Source organism: Bos indicus x Bos taurus, chromosome 11, assembly GCF_003369695.1.
Source record: "Bos indicus x Bos taurus breed Angus x Brahman F1 hybrid chromosome 11, Bos_hybrid_MaternalHap_v2.0, whole genome shotgun sequence".
NCBI classification, from domain to species: Eukaryota; Metazoa; Chordata; class Mammalia; order Artiodactyla; family Bovidae; genus Bos; species Bos indicus x Bos taurus.
Genome location: NC_040086.1, coordinates 15,016,245 through 15,039,198, shown reverse-complemented (window position 1 = coordinate 15,039,198; position 22,954 = coordinate 15,016,245). Strand labels below are relative to the sequence as shown.

Genomic DNA, 22,954 nt, shown 5'->3' with positions numbered 1-22,954 from the left:
AAAAATACCATAAGTTCTTTGAATAGAAGTAATAACCATTTATCTAAATAGGTATTATTGTGGGTTTAACTGTATCCTCCCAAAGATATGCTCAAGTCCTAACCCCCAGCACCTGTGAATGTGAACTTATTTGAAAACAGGGTCTTTGCAGATGTAATCAATTAACAGATGAGGTCATACTGGCTTAGGGTGGACCTCAAATCCAATGAACAGTGTTTTTATAAGGGGCAGGAGATACAGATAAAGAAAAGGAAGACAGCCATGTAAAAATGCAGGCAGAACTGGAGTGCTGTAGTTAGAGGGCAATGAATGCCCTTGTTATGCTATGCTAAGTCACTTCAGTTGTGTCCGACTCTGTGTGACCCCAGAGACAGGAGCCCACCAGGCTTCCTCGTCCCTGGGATTCTCCAGGCAAGAACACTGGAGTGGGTTGCCATTTCCTTCTCCAATGCATGAAAGTGAAAAGAGAAAGTGAAGTCTCTCAGTCATGTCCGACTCTTATCGACCCCATGGACTGCAGCCTACCAGGCTCCTCTGTCCATGGGATTTGCCAGGCAAGAGTACTGGAGTGGGGTGCCATTGCCTTCTCCATGAATGCCCTTAACTGTCAGCAATAATCAGAAACTAAGAAGAGGTAAGGAAGGATTCTCCCCTAGAGCCTTCAACATGAGCAGGGCTCTGGTGACACCTTGATTTCAGACTTACAGCCTGCTGACCTGTAAGAAAATTAAATTTCTGTTGTTTTAAGCCACCCGGTTTGTGGTACTTTGTTATAGCAGCCCTAGGAAACTAATACATACATAAACTTGTACACACACACACAAAGTAGATAAAATTACAGAGAATAATTTCCCTACCTCAATCAACAAAAATAAAGAACGTCCTATTTACAACTCTCCATGCATCACACACTTCCTTCATTTAATAAAAGGACATTTAAAGTACACCCCTCAATGACAGTAACATTGACAGACAGGGGAAGAAGTTAAAGTTTTAAAAATGACTTAAATAGAAATGGCACTTAAAAAGAAATAAAAGTGAAGCAAAAAGACATAGACATAGTGTATTTGGGTAGAAGTATATTCTATTATCTCACTCCCCTATTTTCTAGTAGTATCTACAATTAGGGGCTTCCTTGGTGGCTCAGAGGTTAAAGCGTCTGCCTGGAATGTGGGAGACCCGGGTTCAATCCCTGGGTCGGGAAGATCCCCTGGAGAAGGAAATTGCAACCCACTCCAGTACTCGTGCCTGGAGAATCCCATGGATGGAGAAGCCTGGTAGGCTAAAGTCCATGGGGTCCCAAAGAGTTGGACACAACTGAGCGACTTCACTTTCACTTTCATCTATAATTAATATCACATCTTAAGTAGCATAAAAATAAAAACACTATTGTGATGACCCTGGCAAATGTGCTTGGTTTACATTGCATCCTAAAGGAAATCAAAAAAAATAAATAAATAAATAAAGGAAATCAGTCCTGAATATTCATTGGAAGGACTGATATTAAAGCTGAAACTATAATACTTTGGCTACCTTATGTGAAGAACTGACTCATCTGAAAAGACCCTGATGCTGAGAAAGATTGAGGGCAGGAGGAGAAGGGGATGACAGAGGATGAGATGGTTGTCGGATGGTATCACCGACTCAATGGACATGAGTTTGGGTAGATTTCAGGAGTTGGTGATGGACAGGTAGGCCTGGTGTGCTGCAGCCCATGGCATGGCAAAGAGTCGGACACAACTGAGCGACTGAACTGAATTCTTAGAAAGCTCCATATAGGCTGAGCTTTGAAAGATTTATACAATACTCAAAGATTTTAAGGGAAAGGGTACTTCCAAAGGTTAAGCTAAACCTAAACAAAAAAACAGGTCTTTGCCGTGAATAATTAATTGGGAATCTTATCTTACCTGTTGAATTACTTCTGGATATAGCATGGGTAATCTTTCTGCAATAAGAGCCAGTCCACCCATTCCTGCAAAAACTTGTAATGGTGACTGAATGGGACAGGTTTCAAGTAAAGATTCATCCAATATCCCATCCATACATTCATCACTTGGAGTGAGAGCCTCATCATCGGGACAACTACCAAGTAAATCTCCATGATCTAGAAGAATAATTGCAAATAACAGCTAAAAGAGAGGATCTATTTTTATAATACTTAATCATTTACAAAGCAGATGCTATTGCCATCTCTCTATTCAACAAAAGGGCATAATTATCCTGCTATTCAGATTTAGTTATTTTAAAGCTAGATGCTACAAAAATATTTAAATAACTTCTGATGTTGCTCCCTATAGTTGTTTCACTACGTGGTCTAGTCAGGATCAGCATCATTTTGAGAGCTTTTGAAATGCAGACTCTCAGGTCGTACTCTGGACCTACTGAATAGGAGGCTGCAATTTTATAATGTCCTGTAGGGGATTTGCAAGCACACTGAAGTCTGAGAAGTACTATTCTTTAGGGCAAATAAGTAAAACATCAGAGACTTCAGAAAATATTAATGTATGTGCCTGTTATGCTCTAAAAGTATTCACTTAGGAAAAACTGAATAGTGACAAAAAATTTTCTTACTGAAAACTGAAAATTATACCATATTGATTAAATCTGAATCACTCACAGAGGAAAACCAAAAGCTTATGTTCACATACAACCAGATCCTATGAACATTAAAAGAGACAAATTATCCTGCTGAAAATTTGGGCAAAGGAAATGTATTAAAATTTATTAAAGAGCACAAAGGGCTAATAATTAAAAACTGAACTTTAATCAAGGGAAAAATTGAAGATAAATAAGATACCATATCCCACACTATGAAAATCATTGCTTAAATAGCATTTATAGTAGTGAAATACTAGAATGAGAATGCTTCAACAACTGTGAAACAGATAAATTGTTACATCCATATAAAAATAGGAAGTAAAAATGCACATTTAGAAATATTTCATTGAATATATAAAAATAAAAAGGTAAGAAACTGTATGATCCCACTTTTGAGAAAAAAAATGCTTATGAGCACAAAATATCACTCAGTATAAATTATCAGTAAATTGGAAATTCTAAATGGGGCCCACACTTTGATTATAAAATTATGAACAATTAACATGGCTCATTCAGAAATATTTTTTAAAAATTAGGAAGTCCCTGGCAGTCCAGTGGTTAGGACTCCATGCTTTCACTGCTGAGAGCCAGAGTTCAATCTATGGTCGGGGAACTAAGATTCAACAAACTGAATGGTGTAGCCAAAGGGGGAAAAAAAATTAAAGCATATGGGCCCATAAAAAATAAAGTGATGCTACACAAGGAATTAACATTAATTTCCAACAGAAATAATGGCAATTTTCTATATTCACAAATAGTCATAAAGAAAAAAAAGTATCTCAAGCTGATGTAATAAAATGTACATTAAGTAATCAGCTACAGAAATCCCTGCCTGCTCAGATTACAGACTGTAACTTAAAAGAAGTATCGTACACGTACCTTTTTCAGGGTGCAGTCTTTTAAAAGAATCTGTTTTTGACAGACTTGGGTCTGTGATAACTCTGGATCCCAATTTAACAGTCAGATCTATTGAACGGTAACCTTGAGGAAGTTTTCGGTCATATAGCAGAGTTAAAAGTTGAGCAAGCGTCATTTCAGCTGGCAATGGCTGGCCTAAAAATGACATAACTAAGTTAAAACTGGAATCCAAGAGGGAGATGTTTACTTGATTCAATTTATTCAATCACTTAATGCTTTTACTAAATTACAGGTTAAGAGTTTGATTCTGACACCAATTTCAAAACAATATAAAAACAGCCAACAGAAAGTTTATAAAACTCAAATCTGTTTCTGACAAGTGTAAACAATAATGTCTATACAAAGTGATGGACAGGGAGGCCTGGCATGCTGCAGTCCATGGGGTTGCAAAGAGTCAGACACCACTAAGCTACTGAATTGAACTGAACTGAAACAAAGTGTTAATTAGTTACTAACCAAATCCCACTAAGATCTTCTGAGCATTGGTGAACAGAGAGAAAAAAAATTTCCATAAATCTGGAGTTGGCAAATCTTTTCCGAAAAGGCTAGATAATAAATATTTTAAGCTACAGAGGTCATACGGTCTCTGCTCCAACTACTACCTCTACTGTAGCATGAAAATAACTATGGGCAATACATAAATGAATGGGCATAGCTGCACTCCTATGTAAAGATATTTTTAAATTATTTATTTCAACTGGAGGATAATTTCTTTACAATACTGTGGTGGCTTTTGCCATAAATCACCCATGGGTGCACATGAGTCCCCCCGTCCTGAACCCCCTCCCGACCTCCCTCCCCACCCCATCCTTTTGGGTTGTCCCAGAGCACCAGCTTTGAGTGCCCTGCTTCATGCATCAAACTTATACTGGTCATCTATTTTACATATGGTGATATACATGTTTCAATGCTATTCTTTCAAATCATCCCACCCTCTCCTTCTCCCATATAGCCCTAAAGTCTGTTCTTTACATCTTTGTCTCTTTTGCTGTCTTGTATATAGAATGGGTATAGCTGTATTCCTATGAAAATGTTTTTATAAAAAGAAACATCCAGTCTACCTGGCATACTTTACTGACCTCTGTAGAAATCAACAATGTCTAAAGCTAAGAAGTAAAATCCAAAGTTAGTTGGCAATTTGATTATAATGATACAGCACACACATGCAGATAAAATGGCTATTACCTCAACAAAAGGAAAATATACTGGTCAAAGAATATGATTCAGGAAGAGAGGAAGCTTAACTATCAGGGCTACATCTAAGACTTCCACTGCTAGAACTAGTTCTTTAAAATTAACCTCATGCTATGTCCTGTATAACTTGTTATGAATTAACTAAACATTAATTTTACTGATCATTTTATAGCACATTCATAACAAAATTTAAGAAGCTAGTGCAAAACTGCAACACTATAATGTTTAAAAAGGGTATCAAATAAGTTACTTTCTTTTTATTCTCACTTTTCTTGGAGAGATCTGTACGTATAAAAGTCTCACCAAATTATTTATCTCATCAACAGCATCTGATTAAACATGATTTTGGTTATGACACGTGATTTACTCATTTGTAAGATTACTAAAATTTTTGATATGCTTTATCATTGTGAACATTACCAGCTAAGAGTTTGTGGAACAGGTGAAACACAGGGACCGTAATTATCTTGCTGGCAGCGTCTGCTCCTGAGGAGGCACTTCCTGTTTTATCAGGCATTGTCCTCCCCCTCCTGGATGGTGGGCGAGGTGGCGTAGATGACACAGCACGTTTAGATTGGGACTTCAGCCCTAAAACAAACAAACAAAAACCTTACATAGCCAACACACTCATGAAGTAAAAGTGCATTTCCACAATATATTACTAAAGCACCAGGAACACCAAAAGACTCAAGTATTTCTTTTCCTGTAGTATCTAATCTCTTGATCCTATTTGTATTTGATCCTATTTGTCATTTATTATACTTCATGAATAACTGGACATGATTTAGCAACTAAACCACCACAATGAATAACTGGATGCATGTGTAACTATTTTTCAAGAAAGTATAAATTAATTCCTGTATTCTCTGAAATACATGTAGATGAGCATCCATTTACTGGAAAGTAATTTTGTGCAAATATATACAGAAAAGCTTGTGTTCTTAATTTTTCTCTGAGAAAGAACAGATTAAACCAATATATGTCTTCTATTTAAGAAGAAATGTAATCTAGGTTGAGCTTTCTCTTCTGAACTAAGAATTTTGTTAAGAAAAACATCCTCCAAGATTATCCCTTATCTTGACCAATTTTTCCTCTTCCTGCATCTAATATAGTAAAAACTCAGTTTTCAACCAATTTTCTTTTGAAGATTTTTATTTTCTAATTTTATGGAATGAGCACAATATCGTAAGTGAAAACTACTGAATACTTTTTCAATTTGTATTTTATATTAAAAAAAAAATTACAGAAAAATTCCTTAAGACTTAGTGAACTTTTAGAGTATAAGTGTCTGTACACTGTCAAGTTGAAATGCAGCATCTAAACTATTAACACATGTTCAGCATCTGATGAGATACAGTAAGCACAAAGTAAGTTTAATAATTCCAATGCCAAAGAGTAACTGATTTCTGATACAACCATTGTGTATTTAATATTAAGACATCATTACACCAGCTTTTTACATCAATACTGTTTATTACATGAAGTTCCTATAAATATGTTACACTTTATAGAAACCAACAAAATCAAGATTATATACGAAAAAATCATACCTGAAGCAACAACAACACTGTAATTATCCTGAAATCCATTTTCTGCCTTAACTTTTTCTTTTTCTTCATGGTTTTTCTTTTCCTTGTCATCTTTTTGTTCACTGATTAGTTTAGCAGTGATACTTGGTGTATCTATAAGAAATTTTTGTGTAAAATACATTGATTCTCAAAAATCATTAAGAAGGGAAATAATATCTTAGGGGACTTTACACAAGATTATATTATAACTAACACAAAGGCAATATAAATGGTCTGGAAAAAATATTACGAAGGCAAGTGTGACACATTCAATTCTCATTGATTTTATCAATGAAAGGGATTCATCATTCTCCTTAGGCCAGGATACCTAAACTCCAATCTCTAAAAAATATTTTTTATATTATAATGGTACTACCTCTAGAGGCAGTTTTTAAAACTATTATCAAGAACTTCTGTTTTATTTTAGGCATAGATCAATCTGCTTATCACCTATATCTATATATTTCAGTCCTCACAACATGCATATCAAGGAGAAATATTATTTTCAAAAGAAGGAAACAGTCTTAGCAAGGTTACTGATACAATCTGTAAAGGGCAATATGGAACTCAAGCTCAGAATTAATTCTAATATGCATTACATTAGAATTCTCCTGCTACAAATAGGAGTATAACCAAACAAGTTTAAGGAACAGAGGTTGCTGGTTTTATTATTTTTATTTGGCTAGGAATCTTAGATAAAATGACATATTTTACAAGTACTTTAAGAATGAATACCAAGGAGTTTCACAGATAGTCATTACTCTGAATTAATATTTTCTTTCATGCTTTTGAATATGGCATGCTATTATAAATCATGAAATAAATGATGACCATACAATGATCTTATTTAACCACTGCTGCTGCTGCTGCTGCTGCTAAGTCGATTCAGTCGTGTCTGACTCTGTGCGATCCCACAGACGGCAGCCCACCAGGCTCCCCCGGCCCTGGGATTCTCCAGGCAAGAATACTGGAGTGGGTTGCCATTTCCTTCTCCAATGCATGAAAGTGAAAAGTCAAAGCAAAGTCACTCAGTCTGTCTGACTCTTAGTGACCTCATGGACTGCAGCCTACCAAGGTCCTCCGTCCATGGGATTTTCCAGGCAAGAGTACTGGAGTGGGGTGCCATTGCCTTCTCCAATTACTAAGAAACTCAAAAAGTTTTGAGGGGGAACATTTGGGGGAAATGGGGGGAAAAAGGACAGAGCTTCAGTGAGCTGCAAAACAACTTCAAGAGGCCTAATAAATGTGTATTTAGAATCACTAAAAGAGCAGAGTTATGGGAAGACAAATATATTCGAGAAACTAACAGGCAAAACATTTCCAAATCTGATAAAATTCATAAACACACAGATTTAAGTCAAAAAACTGAAATCATAAAAACATGAAGAAAACTACAAGGCATATTATCTGATGATAGTAATAGTCAAACTGCTTAAAAACAATGATAGAAATTAAAAAAAAAAAACAACAAACAATCATTATTTGAAAGCAATACAGTTAAAAACAATAGAAGCAGGTAAAGGGACCACTTAAATAATTTTGGATTCTTTGTTTTCAAGAATATTAGTAAAATACATATGCACATGTTACTGTATCATGAGATGTGACTAAAGAATACAAATACAGTTTAAAGACCAAAGTACTGCTGACCAGAGGTTAAAGCAGGCACTTAGAAGTTTCTGGTATTTGCTAAGGATAACTCAGTTGGACTTTTTAGTAGGATACTGTTCTTCCACAGCCATCAGTTTTATTTTTAATTTTTAGATAATAAAGGGAGCTATTTTGCTCAATATTCTAAATGACAGAACAAGACATTTTAGAAAACAGAATTCATTTATGGTAAAGATAAATAAAATGTTAAACTTCCAGTTATTTGGTACTATGTCTATACATTTCGATTAAGTTAAACATTGTCATCTCAAAAGCTGAATTTCAGTACTCTTGTTCACTTCCTTCAATTAGAAATTTTTTCTTCATCATGTAAAAGGCACACTTTTAGAAAACTGAAATGTAGAAAAAAGTGTGTAAAATCCAATTTTCACAAAGTTTAGCTATAACAGGTAAGGTGGAGGTTTTCAAGTAAGAAAAAAACGTTAGACATTTATAATAGAATATATTATAAATGTTAGAATATAACACTTTACTGTGTAATATGTAAAATGTAGGAAAATATTATTATAATATGCACACATTCGTGTTACATGCAGTGTCTAAAACCGATAAACAATCTTTTCTACTTTATTTTCTCAAAGTGATCATATTCACTCAAGTGATTTAACTTACCGTCTATGTAAGTATGTTTGGTGTGCTTAGTCGCTCAGTCGTGTCTGACTCTGCAACCCCAGGGACTACAGCCTGTCAGGCTTCTCTGTCCATGGGGATTCTCCAGGCCAGAATACTGGAGAGGGTTGCCATACCCTCCTCCAGGGGATCTTCTCAAACCAGGGATCGAACACAGGTCTCTCACACTGCAGGCAGGCTCTTTACCATCTGAGCCACCAGGGAAGTGCAAGAATACTGGAGTGGGTAACCTCTCCCTTCTCCAGGGTATCTTCCCGACTCAGTAATTGAACCAGGGTCTCCTGCACTGCAGGCGAATTCTTTACCAGCTGAGCTACCAGGGAAGCCCAAATATGTACGGTAACAACTCCCCAGTCTCTTCAACTCAGTCTTTTATTTCAAATTTGGATTAATATTTCCAACTAATAAATAGATTATGCCAGTTTTTTGGGAACTCCTAACTTTTTCCAGTTAAGTGTTGCTCAAAGACTTAGAAACACACTGACTTATATTTAAATTGCAAATATTTAAATTTTCAGTTTGTTTTTTATTCTGACAATACACAAAATATCATAAATACTCTGAGAGGCAGAGTATGTGTCCTACTCACTGTTACAGCCCTAGAAGAAATTACTGTGCTTACACATAGCAGATACTCAATGAATTCATCACTGGATAGGATTTCAGAAAGGCAAAAAAAGTGAAACTCACCACAGTTAACTGGCATTCTACCCCCAAAATGCTTTTACTTCAGAAACTTATATCCTATTTAAAGGCATCAACTGAGAGCTCTTGAAACACAGACAAGAAATCTAGGGGAAAATTTCTGTCTTCCTCACTGTTATAAACAATAAAGTCACCAGCCAATTCTACCTACTGACCATTCATTTATCCCCTAGATTTAGTAAACGTTTATTACTTAGAATGCTGTCATTCAACCTAATATACTGTGCAAGTCATCTACTATAAAATAGCTTTATGGTTTATCTCGAGAAAGTTCCATCAATAGCTTCCCAAAGCTTGTCGCCATTTCCAACTGCCCGTTCTGCCACTACTAAACACAACACACATAACAACAAAAGAATTACTGGTGCTGGAATGTATTATACATTTTGTACACAGCATCCATGTTTTGAAATGTGAAACCATCTTGACCATTTCATGTCATTAAATAGCTCCTGAGTGAAGGTAGTAAAATTATAAAAATGATAAAATTCCTATATACATATAACATAGTTACAGAAAAATAAATATTTAAATCTGACTTGCCTGACACTCTGTCCAGAACTTCTGATAATGTTGTTGAGACTGGCAAATGAAGTGTTCGGAATTTGTGGCCCGCTCCATACATTGGATGCTGGATGACGTGGCTAGTAGCATTAATTCTCCCCTTGTACAGCTGCAAATCAAGAAATAAAAAAGAAATTTTTTTGAAATATATGTCATTATATAATAACTTCAAAAGCATAAAAGAATAAAAATTCAATAATGCATACAAAAATATACGAGCTTATTTTCTGTATTTCTTCAAATGTGGCATGTCTGTCGTGATTTGTTGGTCAAATTTTGCATTAGCACTGTTATACTCAACAATCTGCCACTTTTCCTCCCAAATCAAATTATACTATTCATGGCAATTTACAACTACGTTATTCCAGACAGAGAGTTAGCTGAGATTTCTAAGTCCTATCATTAAGTATAAAAGCTATCATAGTTTCATTCTGCTGTATTAGAAATGAGAACAGAGATAACTGTAAGCTCTGATATGAAAACATAAAATATCTTTACACACAGTTCATCATTAAGATTTAATTTAATTGTTAAATACTCACTGGACAGGGAGACTGAAGAAACATTGTCACTTTCTCATCCTCTAGCATCAACTGCAAAAATAATCTACGTACAAACCCTGAAATATTGCCTGATGTTGGAAGGTTCCCTCTTTGAGGAGATGTCTGAAACAGTTCACAGAGAACCTGACAAAGTGAGAGATTTAAAAAGTTAAACGTGGCACTTCCAGCTTTTTACTTTAAAGAATAAAGAGGAAATTTTTAATGTGGATTAATAAGTATGTTTCAATTCATCAAATTAGCAATTAAAGAATATATTATTCCATCTTAAATGAGTAAGAGGTAGACATGAAGTTAAAAGTGAATCAGAAATTTCTGTGGATAAGAGAAGTTACTAGTACAGGGTTTTCAAAAAATACCTGGCAAAACCAAATTAATTTTAACTTCAATCAATATCTGAATATGGTTACTATACAATAAAAATTCTGAAAAAAAATATTAAAAATATAAAGCCTTAACAAGAAACTAAGAGAGAAAACTAGGACAGAAGACAATGGAACAGAAAGTTTCACTCTACCCACAGGCAGAAACCAAATTTTCAAACACTCATATTTAAGGACTTAAATTGGTAATTTAAGCATTTCTTTCAAATTAGGCACATTAAGTAAATAGTTTCCCAATAATATAGCTGAGGCAATAAAGTATTTTCCTCTTCTAAAAGTTAAGTCATTTGGTAATTTTTTAAAACTATAATAGCTCATCCTTTTAGATATTAATAGTTTAACCTGGATAAGCACTATTAAATAAGGGAGTACATGCTCGTTCCTATTTATTGGTGTCTACCATGTCTCACAGGGTTGGACACGACCGAGCAACTGAACTGAACTGAACTGAACCAAGTCTCAAACAAGCACTATGCTAGTATACACAGCAGAGCATGCTTGTTTACATTATAATCCTCTCAAAAAAAAAGTCTTTTGAGAGGCAGGTATTACTATGTCCCTTTTATAGTTTAAAACTTGTTGAAGATCACAACAGCTGGAACAAGCAAAATCTGGAAAAAAGGAACCAGAATTATTTTAGAGATAATTCCAGCTTTCAAGATTCTTGGCCCCCAGACTCAATACAATAATCTTTCATACTTTGAATGTGATTTGTCAAGAGTCTCCTATCTGAAACCTACTCTAATGTGCTTCATTAGAAGCAAATCAACAGCTTTTAACAATCCAGTTACTACAAAATGTAATGCCTTGATGCAGATGAGGCCTTCAACGGCCACCTTTAAGTGGTCAATCTTGTTCCAAGAGCTGAAGCATCGTATTGGGGGTAGATTTTTAAAAAAGAGGAATGTTTGACCTTTAGCTAGAATCTTGAAGAGTTTGTCCATCATTCATCAAAAAGAATAACTGACTTAGGTTAACAAGTGAAGAGAGGAGGGAAGAGATATCAGTACTTAATATTAATTATGGTTTAAATTCAAATCCTTAAATGCACCCAACAGGAAACTTCATCATCACCTGGCCCTAATACATGCCACTTTCTGAACTAATTTCAAGAGTGTTATGTGACAGCACATTAAAATAATAAGACACCTGGAACAGAAGACAGTTTTTCTACTCTTACCTGGGCCATCAGCTTTTGATTATTAGGGTGACATGAAATGCACTGCAGAAAGAATGCAACAGTCGCATTCTCGATTGCTGTCCTCTGCTGAGTAGTCAATCCTGTTGTAGCAGCTGAGGAAAGAGAAGCCGATCTCGCACTGGTCTGTTGTGCGCTTAGGCTGTGCCCTCCAGAGGTGGACCCAGAGTGACACAGTAAAAACAGAAGCGCTGTCCACAGTGGATTGACTTCGGACCCACCAAGCCAGTCTTTCATAATATGGCTATTGCCAACTTCTGTCAAAAACCTAAGAACAGGAGCAACCAGGTCTGCTGTGATGGGCATCTTATTACACTGCTGGGGAACGTGGTGCCGTCTCAGTTTGTCCTGGGAAGTGTCTACTGATTGAGCAATGCTTTCAGAGTAAGAACTGTGGTTAAAACAAAAACTAGCCAGACTCCTCACAAGAAGAGAAGGCAAACCCGAGTCCAATAATTGTTTGATAGCTTCTGGAGATTGAGAAGAGGAAGCAAGGGTTGCCAAATGTGATTCAGTTAGGGCAAGAGGTGCTTGTGCATTTTTAGAGTCGTCTGTTAAAGATGAACTGAGATCTTGCTTTTTGCTATCATCTGTCATGGACAGTCCATGGTGACACTGCACTGGGGGAGGGGTAATGCCCATCCAGCCCATGAGCAAAGAAAAATAGCTTGGGTGTATGTGACACATCGAGCAGAGCAGACTGTCCACAGCTTTCTTCAAAACCATATTGCAGGGAAGAGACATGGACCAATTAAAAAGTAACCTAAGGAATAAAAGATACCATGTTTAAAAAAAATTTTTAGGAAGACCTCACTGTCCATTATTTCTACTAGAAATCACTCTGATGAAAATTACACAGTCTAACATTCAGTATTAGGACACTATAATGTCTCAGCAAGATTGGTTCTAATAAACATCATTAAGTACTTCAGTAGGCTGAAGTAAGACTTGCAAGATGAGCACAGAAAACTGAGATCTCTATCAAAATGGTTCTACCATTCTCTGTGTGACCTAAAAAAAAAAAATGACATACAGGAAATAATGAAAAAATTATAGCAAAGAAATGTTTAGATTAAATTTGACATGATTAATCGTTTTAATTCATGTCTGCAAAATGAAAACTATTAGTGAGCTTCACTAATAAATCATGGATTATGCCAACTAAAAAAAGCAAAAATGACAAACTAGAGAAAAAAAAGCCAACCCTTTATGAGTCATAGAACTCTTCAGAAATAAATATTATATTTTGCCATAGAGTTATTAGGCAGTCAGCTCAATAAAGCCTTAACTGCATATGGTGAAGAAATGTGGGTTAAGTGGAAACTTCTAGTCAAAAGAACAATCATAGCTGTCTAGAAAGAATGAAAAACAAACAACTGGAAGAACCGTTTAAAGTAGTCTTTTAAAATTTCTAGTTACACTTTCCCTCCAAAGTTGTATATTAAAGATAAAAGAATCTGGTGAGTAAATTTACAAAAGAGAATAAACAATGTGAACTGCAGAATACATTACACATTCCAAATTTAGGTGGGAAAAGCAGCAATGACATTAGTACAGCTTCTTAAAACATGAAGATTAAATTTGAGTAGCATCTCATTTCAAAATGATATCATTTATACTTATCTAGCACTTTCTTTTTATACAACTAAGCATACAAAAATGCTGCTTTATCAAGTAAAAACCTAAAGTGATCTAATACTGGGGAGAAAACGAATTTCGTAAATCATACTTACTCGAAGAGTTCTCGGTCTAGCAGTGCTGGTAAATCATATTCTACCAGCAGTTCGTAACTGTGCCACAAAATTGCTGCTACACAGTGCAAATGAGAAGGAGATGGCATCAGAAGACCATACTCTATTGATGAAGAGTTAGGACACATGTAACTCATCCTGCCACTTCTTTTCATAGCAGCCACTCTTGCAGAATCACTGACCCATTTTAACAAGGCCTGAATTCTTAAAAAAAGAAGATGAATTCAAATAATCAATTATACTACAGATAAATTCCACCACTGCATGTAAACAATGTATATTTGAAAATAATACATGAGTATTCTCAGTAATTTTAATTTAAAATAGGAGGGAAAAGGAATTATGCAATCAATAATGTCAAAGTAATTCTAATTTTCCAATAATACCTATTTAAGTGATGAAAATATCTGCAATAACTCATCTAATCAGTATATAAATATTGATTCTTACCTCATTTATGACAGAACGTATAAATGTCTAGAATTACAGGATATACAGTTTAAAAAAACTAATTTTATCCTCTAAATTTTTACTCTTATAATAAATCCACATACCGTAGAGCAGTGATTGGGGGTCAGCTCTTCATTGTGCAGAATCTCATGCAATATACCGTGTTTCACATCTCCGGTCCCCAAGAATTAAATACTAGTACCAGCCACCCACCTCCTGCCCTCTGACAACCCAACAGCCTCAACACACATACGTTTTCAAGTGCCACCCTACTACACTCCATTGCCTAGAGCTGGGACCACAAAATGAAAGCAAAAGACTTTTTTAAAGCAATGCTTTGAACTTTGTATTTTTAAGGGCGGGGGGTAGATTTATTGTCAAGTTCTTAAAACACTGTTTATCTTTGTTTTGTTTACTTTTAAATGTCTAGTTTAGAGCACAAGATTCTTCACTTAACGTTAAAAGAAATGGGAGTTGGAAAGGGTATTATACCACTTAATCCCTCTCTCTACCCTGAAGGACTGAAGGATCAACTGCTTTAAATTGCATATGATAAGAAATAAGGAAAAATCACTGGAAAAGAAGGGAGATGAGGCAATTAGGGAAAAGTAACATTTCCTAGAAAAACAGCAGCCAAAATCTTGTCATTAATATCAATTCTAAAATATTCTGAAACAGCTATATTTGCATTATTCTAAGAAAGTAATTTTAAGCACAATTTCTTTTTATGATTAAAAAAAGTTAAAAATAAAATAACCACAAGACTGCAGGAAACCTATTCCAGAAAAATATTTAGCACATATTTTTAACCCTATTAATCATTATGATTCAAATTTGACTTTAATTACTATTCACTTTGTCAAAACATATTCCAATATATTTTTAAATATAATATAGTTATCATACAGTTTATATAAAGCAAAAGTTTAATGGAAAGGAAGTCAGCCTATTCAATATTTTGAAGTTATCTGACAAACTAATTTTACTTTGTTAAATATATTCTTTAAATATTTTTAACCTGGAGTACATGAATGCAATGAATTTAAAATTAATGAAAGGAAATATCAGGGAATAAGTAACAATTTTTCCAAGATGACTTCACTGCCAGGCACTCTAATTCATGCCCTTCAGTCTGACCTACATAAATCTCCCCTTATTAGGGACACTGTTCTGTCTCCTCAGTCCTGAAAGCCCAAGTTGGACTGAATAAACTTGATCTCTCTAGTATTAGCACAATGCCAGACATATACCAACTACTCAGTGAACAGCTGTAAAATGAGTATGAACCCACCAAAAAATTAATAATCTGTTAATAATTCATGAAGATGTTTAACAACATACCAAATGCTTTCACTTTAAATACAAATTAATAAAAATAAAGAATCTTAATTGAATATAAAATATTCAACATACTTAAAAGGATATTAACTCAGGAAACAGTCTCCAGCATAAAGATAATTCATATTACTTATACAAACAAAAGCATGTTTCAAAGACACTTGCACTTCTTATGAATTTGAAGGTAAAAGACATCAAGGAAGAACTACATTAGTAAAACATAGCTAAAATTACCTATACTGAAAGATCAGTAAACATTTAGGTGAAACAATCAGTATTATTTACTTGGATGACAGTGTCTCACTTTGTGGTAAGAAGCAGGAGAAAGAAGGGAAAGAATCTAATGAAAAGATGTCAGTGGGTAATATAAATAATCAGTGAAACCATTACTATTATCAAAATAGTCCAGGTATCTAATATAGACACAATATTCCTTTATTTCTGTAAGTTTAGTAATACCTAAGCTTAACTTTTACAAAAAGATCTTTAAAAAAAGCATTATTAGTAAAATCCACTACATGAGATTATGTGTACATATGTTCTTGTGTGAAAAATGAGATCACCACATACCTATCTTTTGTTCCAGGATCCTGAGTTGTTCCAAGCTGATAAAGAATATCTATCGTAGAGTCAGAAGAGAGTCCATTCAGTCTTCCAAAAAGTAAAGGGCTATTTAAATCTTGTAAAAAGAGAATCAAAAGGGAAAATTTGCTAAATAAGCAAATGAGATGAAAAGATTCGCTCAATTTAAATTATTCATTAAACATAACTTCTATAAAATTCAACAACAACAACAAATCAAACTCCAAAAATAATGAAGCCATATGGAAATTAATTTTGGAAACAGAATTAATCAAACATCATAGTTCAAATATTATTTCTCTGTAGATATGTAAAAATTCAAATATCAAAATTAATTGTCACCTGTAGGATCACTGCCTGATGCTGCACAATTTCTCAGAAGAATGTCTATAAGCTTTAGGCCAATTCGAGTGGACTGAAGTCCTATCTTGACGAGCACAACCTCAATGTTGGGTGAATGCATTCCACAGTACGGAGACATCAGTAAGGCAGCACAAGTCTGTAGCAAATTAGCAGTAGGTGCAGCTGCACTTGCCATCATTCCTTCCAGATCACTTATGTGAGTAAGGCAATGATGTAATAACCGTAACCATCCAATACTGAAATACAAAACACAAAACAGCCTATACGGGTTAATTTAAGTAGCTTAAATTACTTCAGACTTCTGAAGTAAAAACTTTTCCAAGATCAAACAAAACACGTCCAAGATCAGCAAGTTGTAGACAGATTGTCATAGACAGGTTGTCTTACTGAATGAAGTCATACACAGAAAGACAAAAATGACATGGTATCACTTACATGTGGATTATTTAAGAAAAGGGTGGCGGTGTACAAATGAACTTACTTACAAAACTGAAACAGAGGCATGGATATAGAAAACAAACTTATAGTTACCAGGGATAAACTGGAAGATTGGGGTTGACATACACACACTACTATATATGAAAGAGATAACTACTAAGAACCTGCTATATAGCACAGGGAACTCTACTCGATACTCTGTAATGGGCTACATGCAAAGACTCTTTAAAAAAAAAAAAAAAGAGGAGATCTGTGGTAAAAAAAAAAATTTGTGCCTTATCGAGCAGAGAAAATAACCAGCATGTTGTATTTCATAAGTAGGTAGCACCAATCTATGTTAAAAAAAGAATATTTTTAGAATACTATAACATCAATAAGAGTTAAACACACAGCAAGTTTCCCCTATAACATACAAAATAAAACTTAAGTACAAGTCACATTTAGGAATTATGAACTTGCTTTTTATTTAGTCAGGAAATAGTTTTGTATATACATATATGCATAAATATAAACTGCACAGGATCACAGAATTGCAAAACTGAAAAGACCCAGCAGCTTGAAAATAAAAAAGAAATTCCAATTTTCTTCCTCAGGTAAAACATACAATAAAACCAATCTATAAAAATTTCAAACATCCAAATTTACCAGACGAATGTAAATTAAAGGACACATTCACGTCCTTCTTTGTTTGGTCAGTTTGTATCAATTTGTATGGTTCATATCAAACCCTTTACTGACTGGCCATATTAATGGCCATATTGACCCATGGCCATAATATGGCCATATTAATCCATACTGACTGGCCAGTATTCTTAAGAATTACTGTATAACAGACCAGGTGCTTATCTGTGTGGTCAACTTGTTTGATTCAGATATTCTCTTGGGGATAGGCATTTGGAAATGCTTACATAAGACTACAGTCCAAAGAAGTGGAACTTACACCTACATAAAGCACATCACAGATCATCTCAAAATTTAAACACACATGAATCTCAATTTTAACCAGCCTCAAAGTTCTGTTTCTATGCAATTATTCTTTATTATGGTCACCTCATGCGAAGAGTTGACTCACTGGAAAAGACTCAGATGCTGGGAGGGATTGGGGGCAAGAGGAGAAGGGGACCACAGAGGATGAGATGGCTGGATGGCATCACTGACTCGGTGGATGTGAGTCTCAGTGAACTCCGGGAGTTGGTGATGGACAGGGAGGCCTGGCGTGCTGCGATTCATGGGGTCGCAAAGAGTCGGACATGACTGAGCGACTGATCTGATCTGACACTTAAAAAATTATGACATTATTTAGAAACCTATGGAACAAAGAATTTTCTAAACTCAAAATAAACAAAGAAACCACAGAATAAATTTCATGAAAAGCACAGAAAGGTTTTTCTTAAGAATGAGGAACTACATACCTTGTTTTGGATACCTGATCTTCAGATGGAAGAAAGGGGTTATTAACTGTTGCTGAAGAAGTGGTACCAAAAGCAGTGAGGCCCAGTAATTTGATCTGTGAAAGGCCTAGTGTGCTGGCATCTCGTGGACGATGGAGTCTAAGGCAGACAGCGGAAGCTACTTCAGCTTTCACAAGTTGAATTTTTATGTAGGTAAGACCACTTGTGACAACAGGAGTGGACAATGGAAGCATGTTTACTCCATCTGCACTTACTTCTACAGACACTGAGGAGGGGCAGGCTACAGGAAGAGAAAATTAAACAATTACTAAAGAAAAAGTAAACGCGAGTTCATATTTTAATGGCAACTACAGTAAAATGGACTTCCCTGGTGGCTTAGATGGTAAAGCATCTGCCTACAATGCGGGAGACCCAGGTTCAATTCCTGGGTCAGGAAGATCTCCTGGAGAAGGAAATGGCAACCCACTCCAGTACTCTTGCCTGGAAAATCCCATGGACGGAGAAGCCTGGTAGGTTATAGTCCATGGGGTCGCAAAGACCTGGACACGACTGAGCGACTTTACTTTACCTTACAGTAAAATGGCAGCTTTCAGTTATAATTCATTATGAATTCATAAGAAAAATATGTATACGCTAAGTCATACTTTGTCACTAACTTTCATTATAATTGATTTTGGAGCTATTATATGAAATTTATAGTATAACAAAAATTGCACATAAAAAATTCTAACACTAACCTAAAAACAGAGCAACTGAAGACATGCAATCTACATACACTTCATTTTCTTGAAGAAAACAAAAACAGGCAATTACTCTGTTATTTCTACTCTCAGAATTATCACCAGCAAAATGGGGTGTTTGATTAGTATGCTGTGGTTTACAGCTGTATATAATTTAGGAAGAATGTGACTTTAAAAGTACCTTTTCATAAACTCATTATTTCACTACTATCACATTGCTATGATTTTAAACACATTTGAGTTTAAAAATTGTTTTCACCTCTGATCCTTTTTTGCCTTTCAAAATGTAAACATTCAGAATATTTAAAATAATTTCCTGCTAAAATTTAAGGAGGCCAAATGAAGTAATTGAAAAAGCAAGAGTTCCAGAAAAACATCTACTTCTGCTTTATTGACTATGCCAAAGCCTTTGACTGTGCGGATCACAACAAACTGTGGAAAATTCATAAACAGTTGGGAATACCAGACCACCTGACCTGCCTCCTGAGAAATCTGTATGCAACTCAAGAAGCAACAGTTAGAATTGGACATGGAACAACAGACTGGTTCCAAATAGGAAAAGGAGTACGTCAAGGCTGTATATTGTCACCCTGCTTATTTAACTTCTATGCAGAGTATATCATGAGAAATGCCAGGCTGGATGAAGCACAAGCTGGAATCAAGATTACCGGGAGAAATATCAATAACCTCAGATATGCAGATGACACCAACTTATGGCAGAAAGTGAAGAACTAAAGAGCCTCTTGATGACAGTTAAAGAGGAGAGTGAAAAAGTTGGCTTAAAACTCAACATTCAGAAAATTAAGATCATGGCATCTGGTCCCATCACTTCATGGCACATAGATGGGGAAACAATGGAAACAGTGGCAGACTTTATTTTCTGGGCTCCAAAATCACTGCAGATGGTGACTGCACCCATGAAATTAAAAGATACTTACTCCTTGGAAGAAAAGTTATGACCAACCTAAATAGCATATCAAAAAGCAGAGACATTACTTTGCAACCAAAGGTCTGTCCGTCTAGTCAAAGCTATGGTTCTTACAGTAGTCATGTATGGATGTGAGAGTTGGACTATAAAGAAAGCTGCGCTGCCCGAAGAATTGATGCTTTTGAACTGTGGTGTTGGAGAAGACTCTTGAGAGTTCCTTGGACTGTCAGGAGATCCAACCAGTCCATCCTAAAGGAAATCAGTCCTGAATATTCACTGGAAGGACTGATGCTAAAGCTGACTTCAATACTCCGGCCACCTAATGGGAAAAACTGACTCATTGGAAAAAACCTCGATGCTGGGAAAGATTGAAGGTGGGAGGAGAAGGGGATGACAGAGGATGAGATGGTTGGATGGCATCATCGACTCAACGGACATGAGTTTGAGTAAACTCTGGGAGTTGGTGATGGACAGGGAAGCCTGGCATGCCGCAGTCCAAGGAGTTGCAAAGAGTCGGACACGACTGAGCGACTGAACTGAACTGAACTGAACTGAATAAAGTAATTGGGTGCTGCAGTGGTAAAGAATCTGCCTATCAATGCAAGAGATGTGTTCAATCCCTGGGTGGCAAGATCCCTTAGAGTAGGAAATGGCAACCTGCTCCAACATTCTTGCCTGGGTAATTTCATCAACAGAGGAGCCTGGTAGGCAACAGTCCACAGTGTCACAAAGAGTCTGATGCTACTGAGCACACACACACAACCAAGTAATTAACTGGCAGTTGCTATGGGAAAATTCTCACAAACAGGGAAGAACATTTAATGAATTTATCTATCAACTAAAACAACCTTTGAACCTTGATTTTAATGTCAACTATAAAATCAGGAAGTAACTTTTATTATATGCCAATTATACCCCTGGTTTGCACAGAGAACTAGGTAAGCCACATAATTTTTAAATTTAATCTTAACCTTTCAAGGAAGTATTATCCACATTATATAATCTCTTTGACTCTACCAATACAAACTGATGGAAAGAGATTAAATAATCCAAACCCTCACATGAATAAAGGGTACATTTTATAAGGGTACATGGGTTTATGTTTAAGCCCATATTTTGATTCTAAAGGCTATCTTATTTCTACTAGAATATTCTGTATCTTTAGTTTGTGCTCTGATCTCAAACCAAAAGTATTAAGCACATTTGTGTTAGAAAACATGTAATCTATTGATTTGTCATAATGTACAAGAGTCCTCCATTTTAACATCCTTCCTGTCCAAAGTACTATGTATAAATTCTAGCTACAATTCAAAGCCACTTTGTCCTTCCCAAAAAAGCAGTTTCCTCCTCATCTTAGATTATCTTCTAAGTCTTACACTGTTGGAGGTTATAATGACTTATATTTTGCCATGTAATATATTTATTTTTGACCTGCCAAAACACTGCATTTATCTACTTTTTTCTGTCATTTTATTCATTATATCTATTTTAATCTGGTATGTGCGGATTCTACAACTCTGTTAGGGTATAATAATAATCTAATCTTGCAAATAAGTATAAAAATTTATTCTTCCAAATATGCCAGTGGTGTACAAAATTTCCCATAGATCTACATTAAATTATGGAGTGACATATGATAGCAATGAGAATCAATCAATGAAGATAAATGACTGTCACAACTTCAACAATTATGTATAAATCATTATATTTATATTGAAAGAATTTGGGAACCAGCACAAATGTAAAATAGTACTTCATATTTCTTCATGAATGCTTTAAAGAGTTCCTTCTTCTTTTAATGTGTAACTTATTTTTAAAAAATTCTTTACAATTAATTATTTCCCTTGCAAAGTTATAACAAAGTGTATTAAATGAAAATGCATCATCAAATGGATGATACTCAAAACATTAAAAATTTAAAGGTCATAATATTTAAAATATCAAACTCTACATATTACAATAAAAAATTCTTTGCAGAAGTAATTACCTTACAATGGGAAGGGAATCTATGTTAATTTCACATTACAGAGCTAGGACTGAGGAGCAGAAAAACTAAGAAAGCTATCTACAGTTGTACAAACTAACTCATTTTATCTTAATGCTATAGTGCAATAAATTTGGGGGAATGTGAAAGGCAAAATAATACACACCTCAGATATATTTCCTTAAGTTTCATCACACATTCTGTTTATTTCAGGGGAATAGTCATGCCAATTCATTTGATGGTAAATGATGTGGTGGTAATGTTAAATATTATATTAAATAGTTCAAAATTAAGCTATCTGGCAATTTTATCTAAGTTTATCTAGTTTGCTAAGTATATTTCTCATTTTTTAAATGCTCCTATATGTTATAGTTTATTTTCATGATGGATCTTTAAACAAATTATTACTCACTTGCAAGAGATGCCAGGTGAGGTTGGATATGTATCTCTTTAAGGAGCACTGCTGCAGGAAGGTGAATGGTAAGGTCGCACCAAGCCTCCTCCGGCAGAAAGATGTAGGACCAAGCAGCAGAGCGAGCTCTTCTATGGGGGGGCGTGGCCTGCAAAAGCACCTCAGCTGGTTGGGCAGTGGGACTGCTAGATGTGATTGTACCTACAGAAGTATTTCAAATAAAATAAAAACTTGCAAAAGAAACCTAATAAAGCATCAAGAGCTATTCAAATCACAATAATTACAGTAGAAAAATTAGCTAAAAACATGAATATTTAATATTATGAATGCACTTATTTTACTTAGCATAATTTGTCACAGTATTCACAAATAATCAGGACATCCAGTCAACTGGCAAGGTCGTATATAATTTCTATATACTAACACGTCAAATGAAAACTAAACAAGCAACAACAAACCGAGCACAGTAATTCTCGAATGATTTAAGTAAAAACTAATGTTCAATACAGCCTTGAAAATAAAATATACTTGATAATAAAAAATAAACTTGAAAATAATCATCTTTAT

General features: G+C 35.2%; 1 protein-coding gene across 6 annotated transcripts in view; it reads right to left on the bottom strand.

The window, feature by feature from the left end:
• BIRC6 (baculoviral IAP repeat containing 6) overlaps positions 1-22,954 on the bottom strand; it is a 214,000-nt gene that overhangs the window by 68,457 nt on the left and 122,589 nt on the right. For all 6 annotated transcript variants that reach the window (XR_003513300.1, XM_027554971.1, XM_027554972.1 and 3 more), the window contains 12 exons: positions 22,388-22,588; positions 18,324-18,603; positions 16,453-16,709; positions 16,099-16,207; positions 13,723-13,944; positions 11,972-12,752; positions 10,391-10,534; positions 9,828-9,957; positions 6,261-6,392; positions 5,131-5,298; positions 3,478-3,651; positions 1,908-2,104 (listed from right to left, as the gene is read on the bottom strand). Coding sequence is in view for 5 of the 6 variants with exons in the window: in XM_027554971.1 (XP_027410772.1) it covers positions 1,908-2,104; positions 3,478-3,651; positions 5,131-5,298; positions 6,261-6,392; positions 9,828-9,957; positions 10,391-10,534; positions 11,972-12,752; positions 13,723-13,944; positions 16,099-16,207; positions 16,453-16,709; positions 18,324-18,603; positions 22,388-22,588 (2,795 nt within the window). In the remaining variant the exon portion in view is untranslated. The remainder of the gene's footprint in view (positions 1-1,907; positions 2,105-3,477; positions 3,652-5,130; positions 5,299-6,260; positions 6,393-9,827; positions 9,958-10,390; positions 10,535-11,971; positions 12,753-13,722; positions 13,945-16,098; positions 16,208-16,452; positions 16,710-18,323; positions 18,604-22,387; positions 22,589-22,954) is intronic.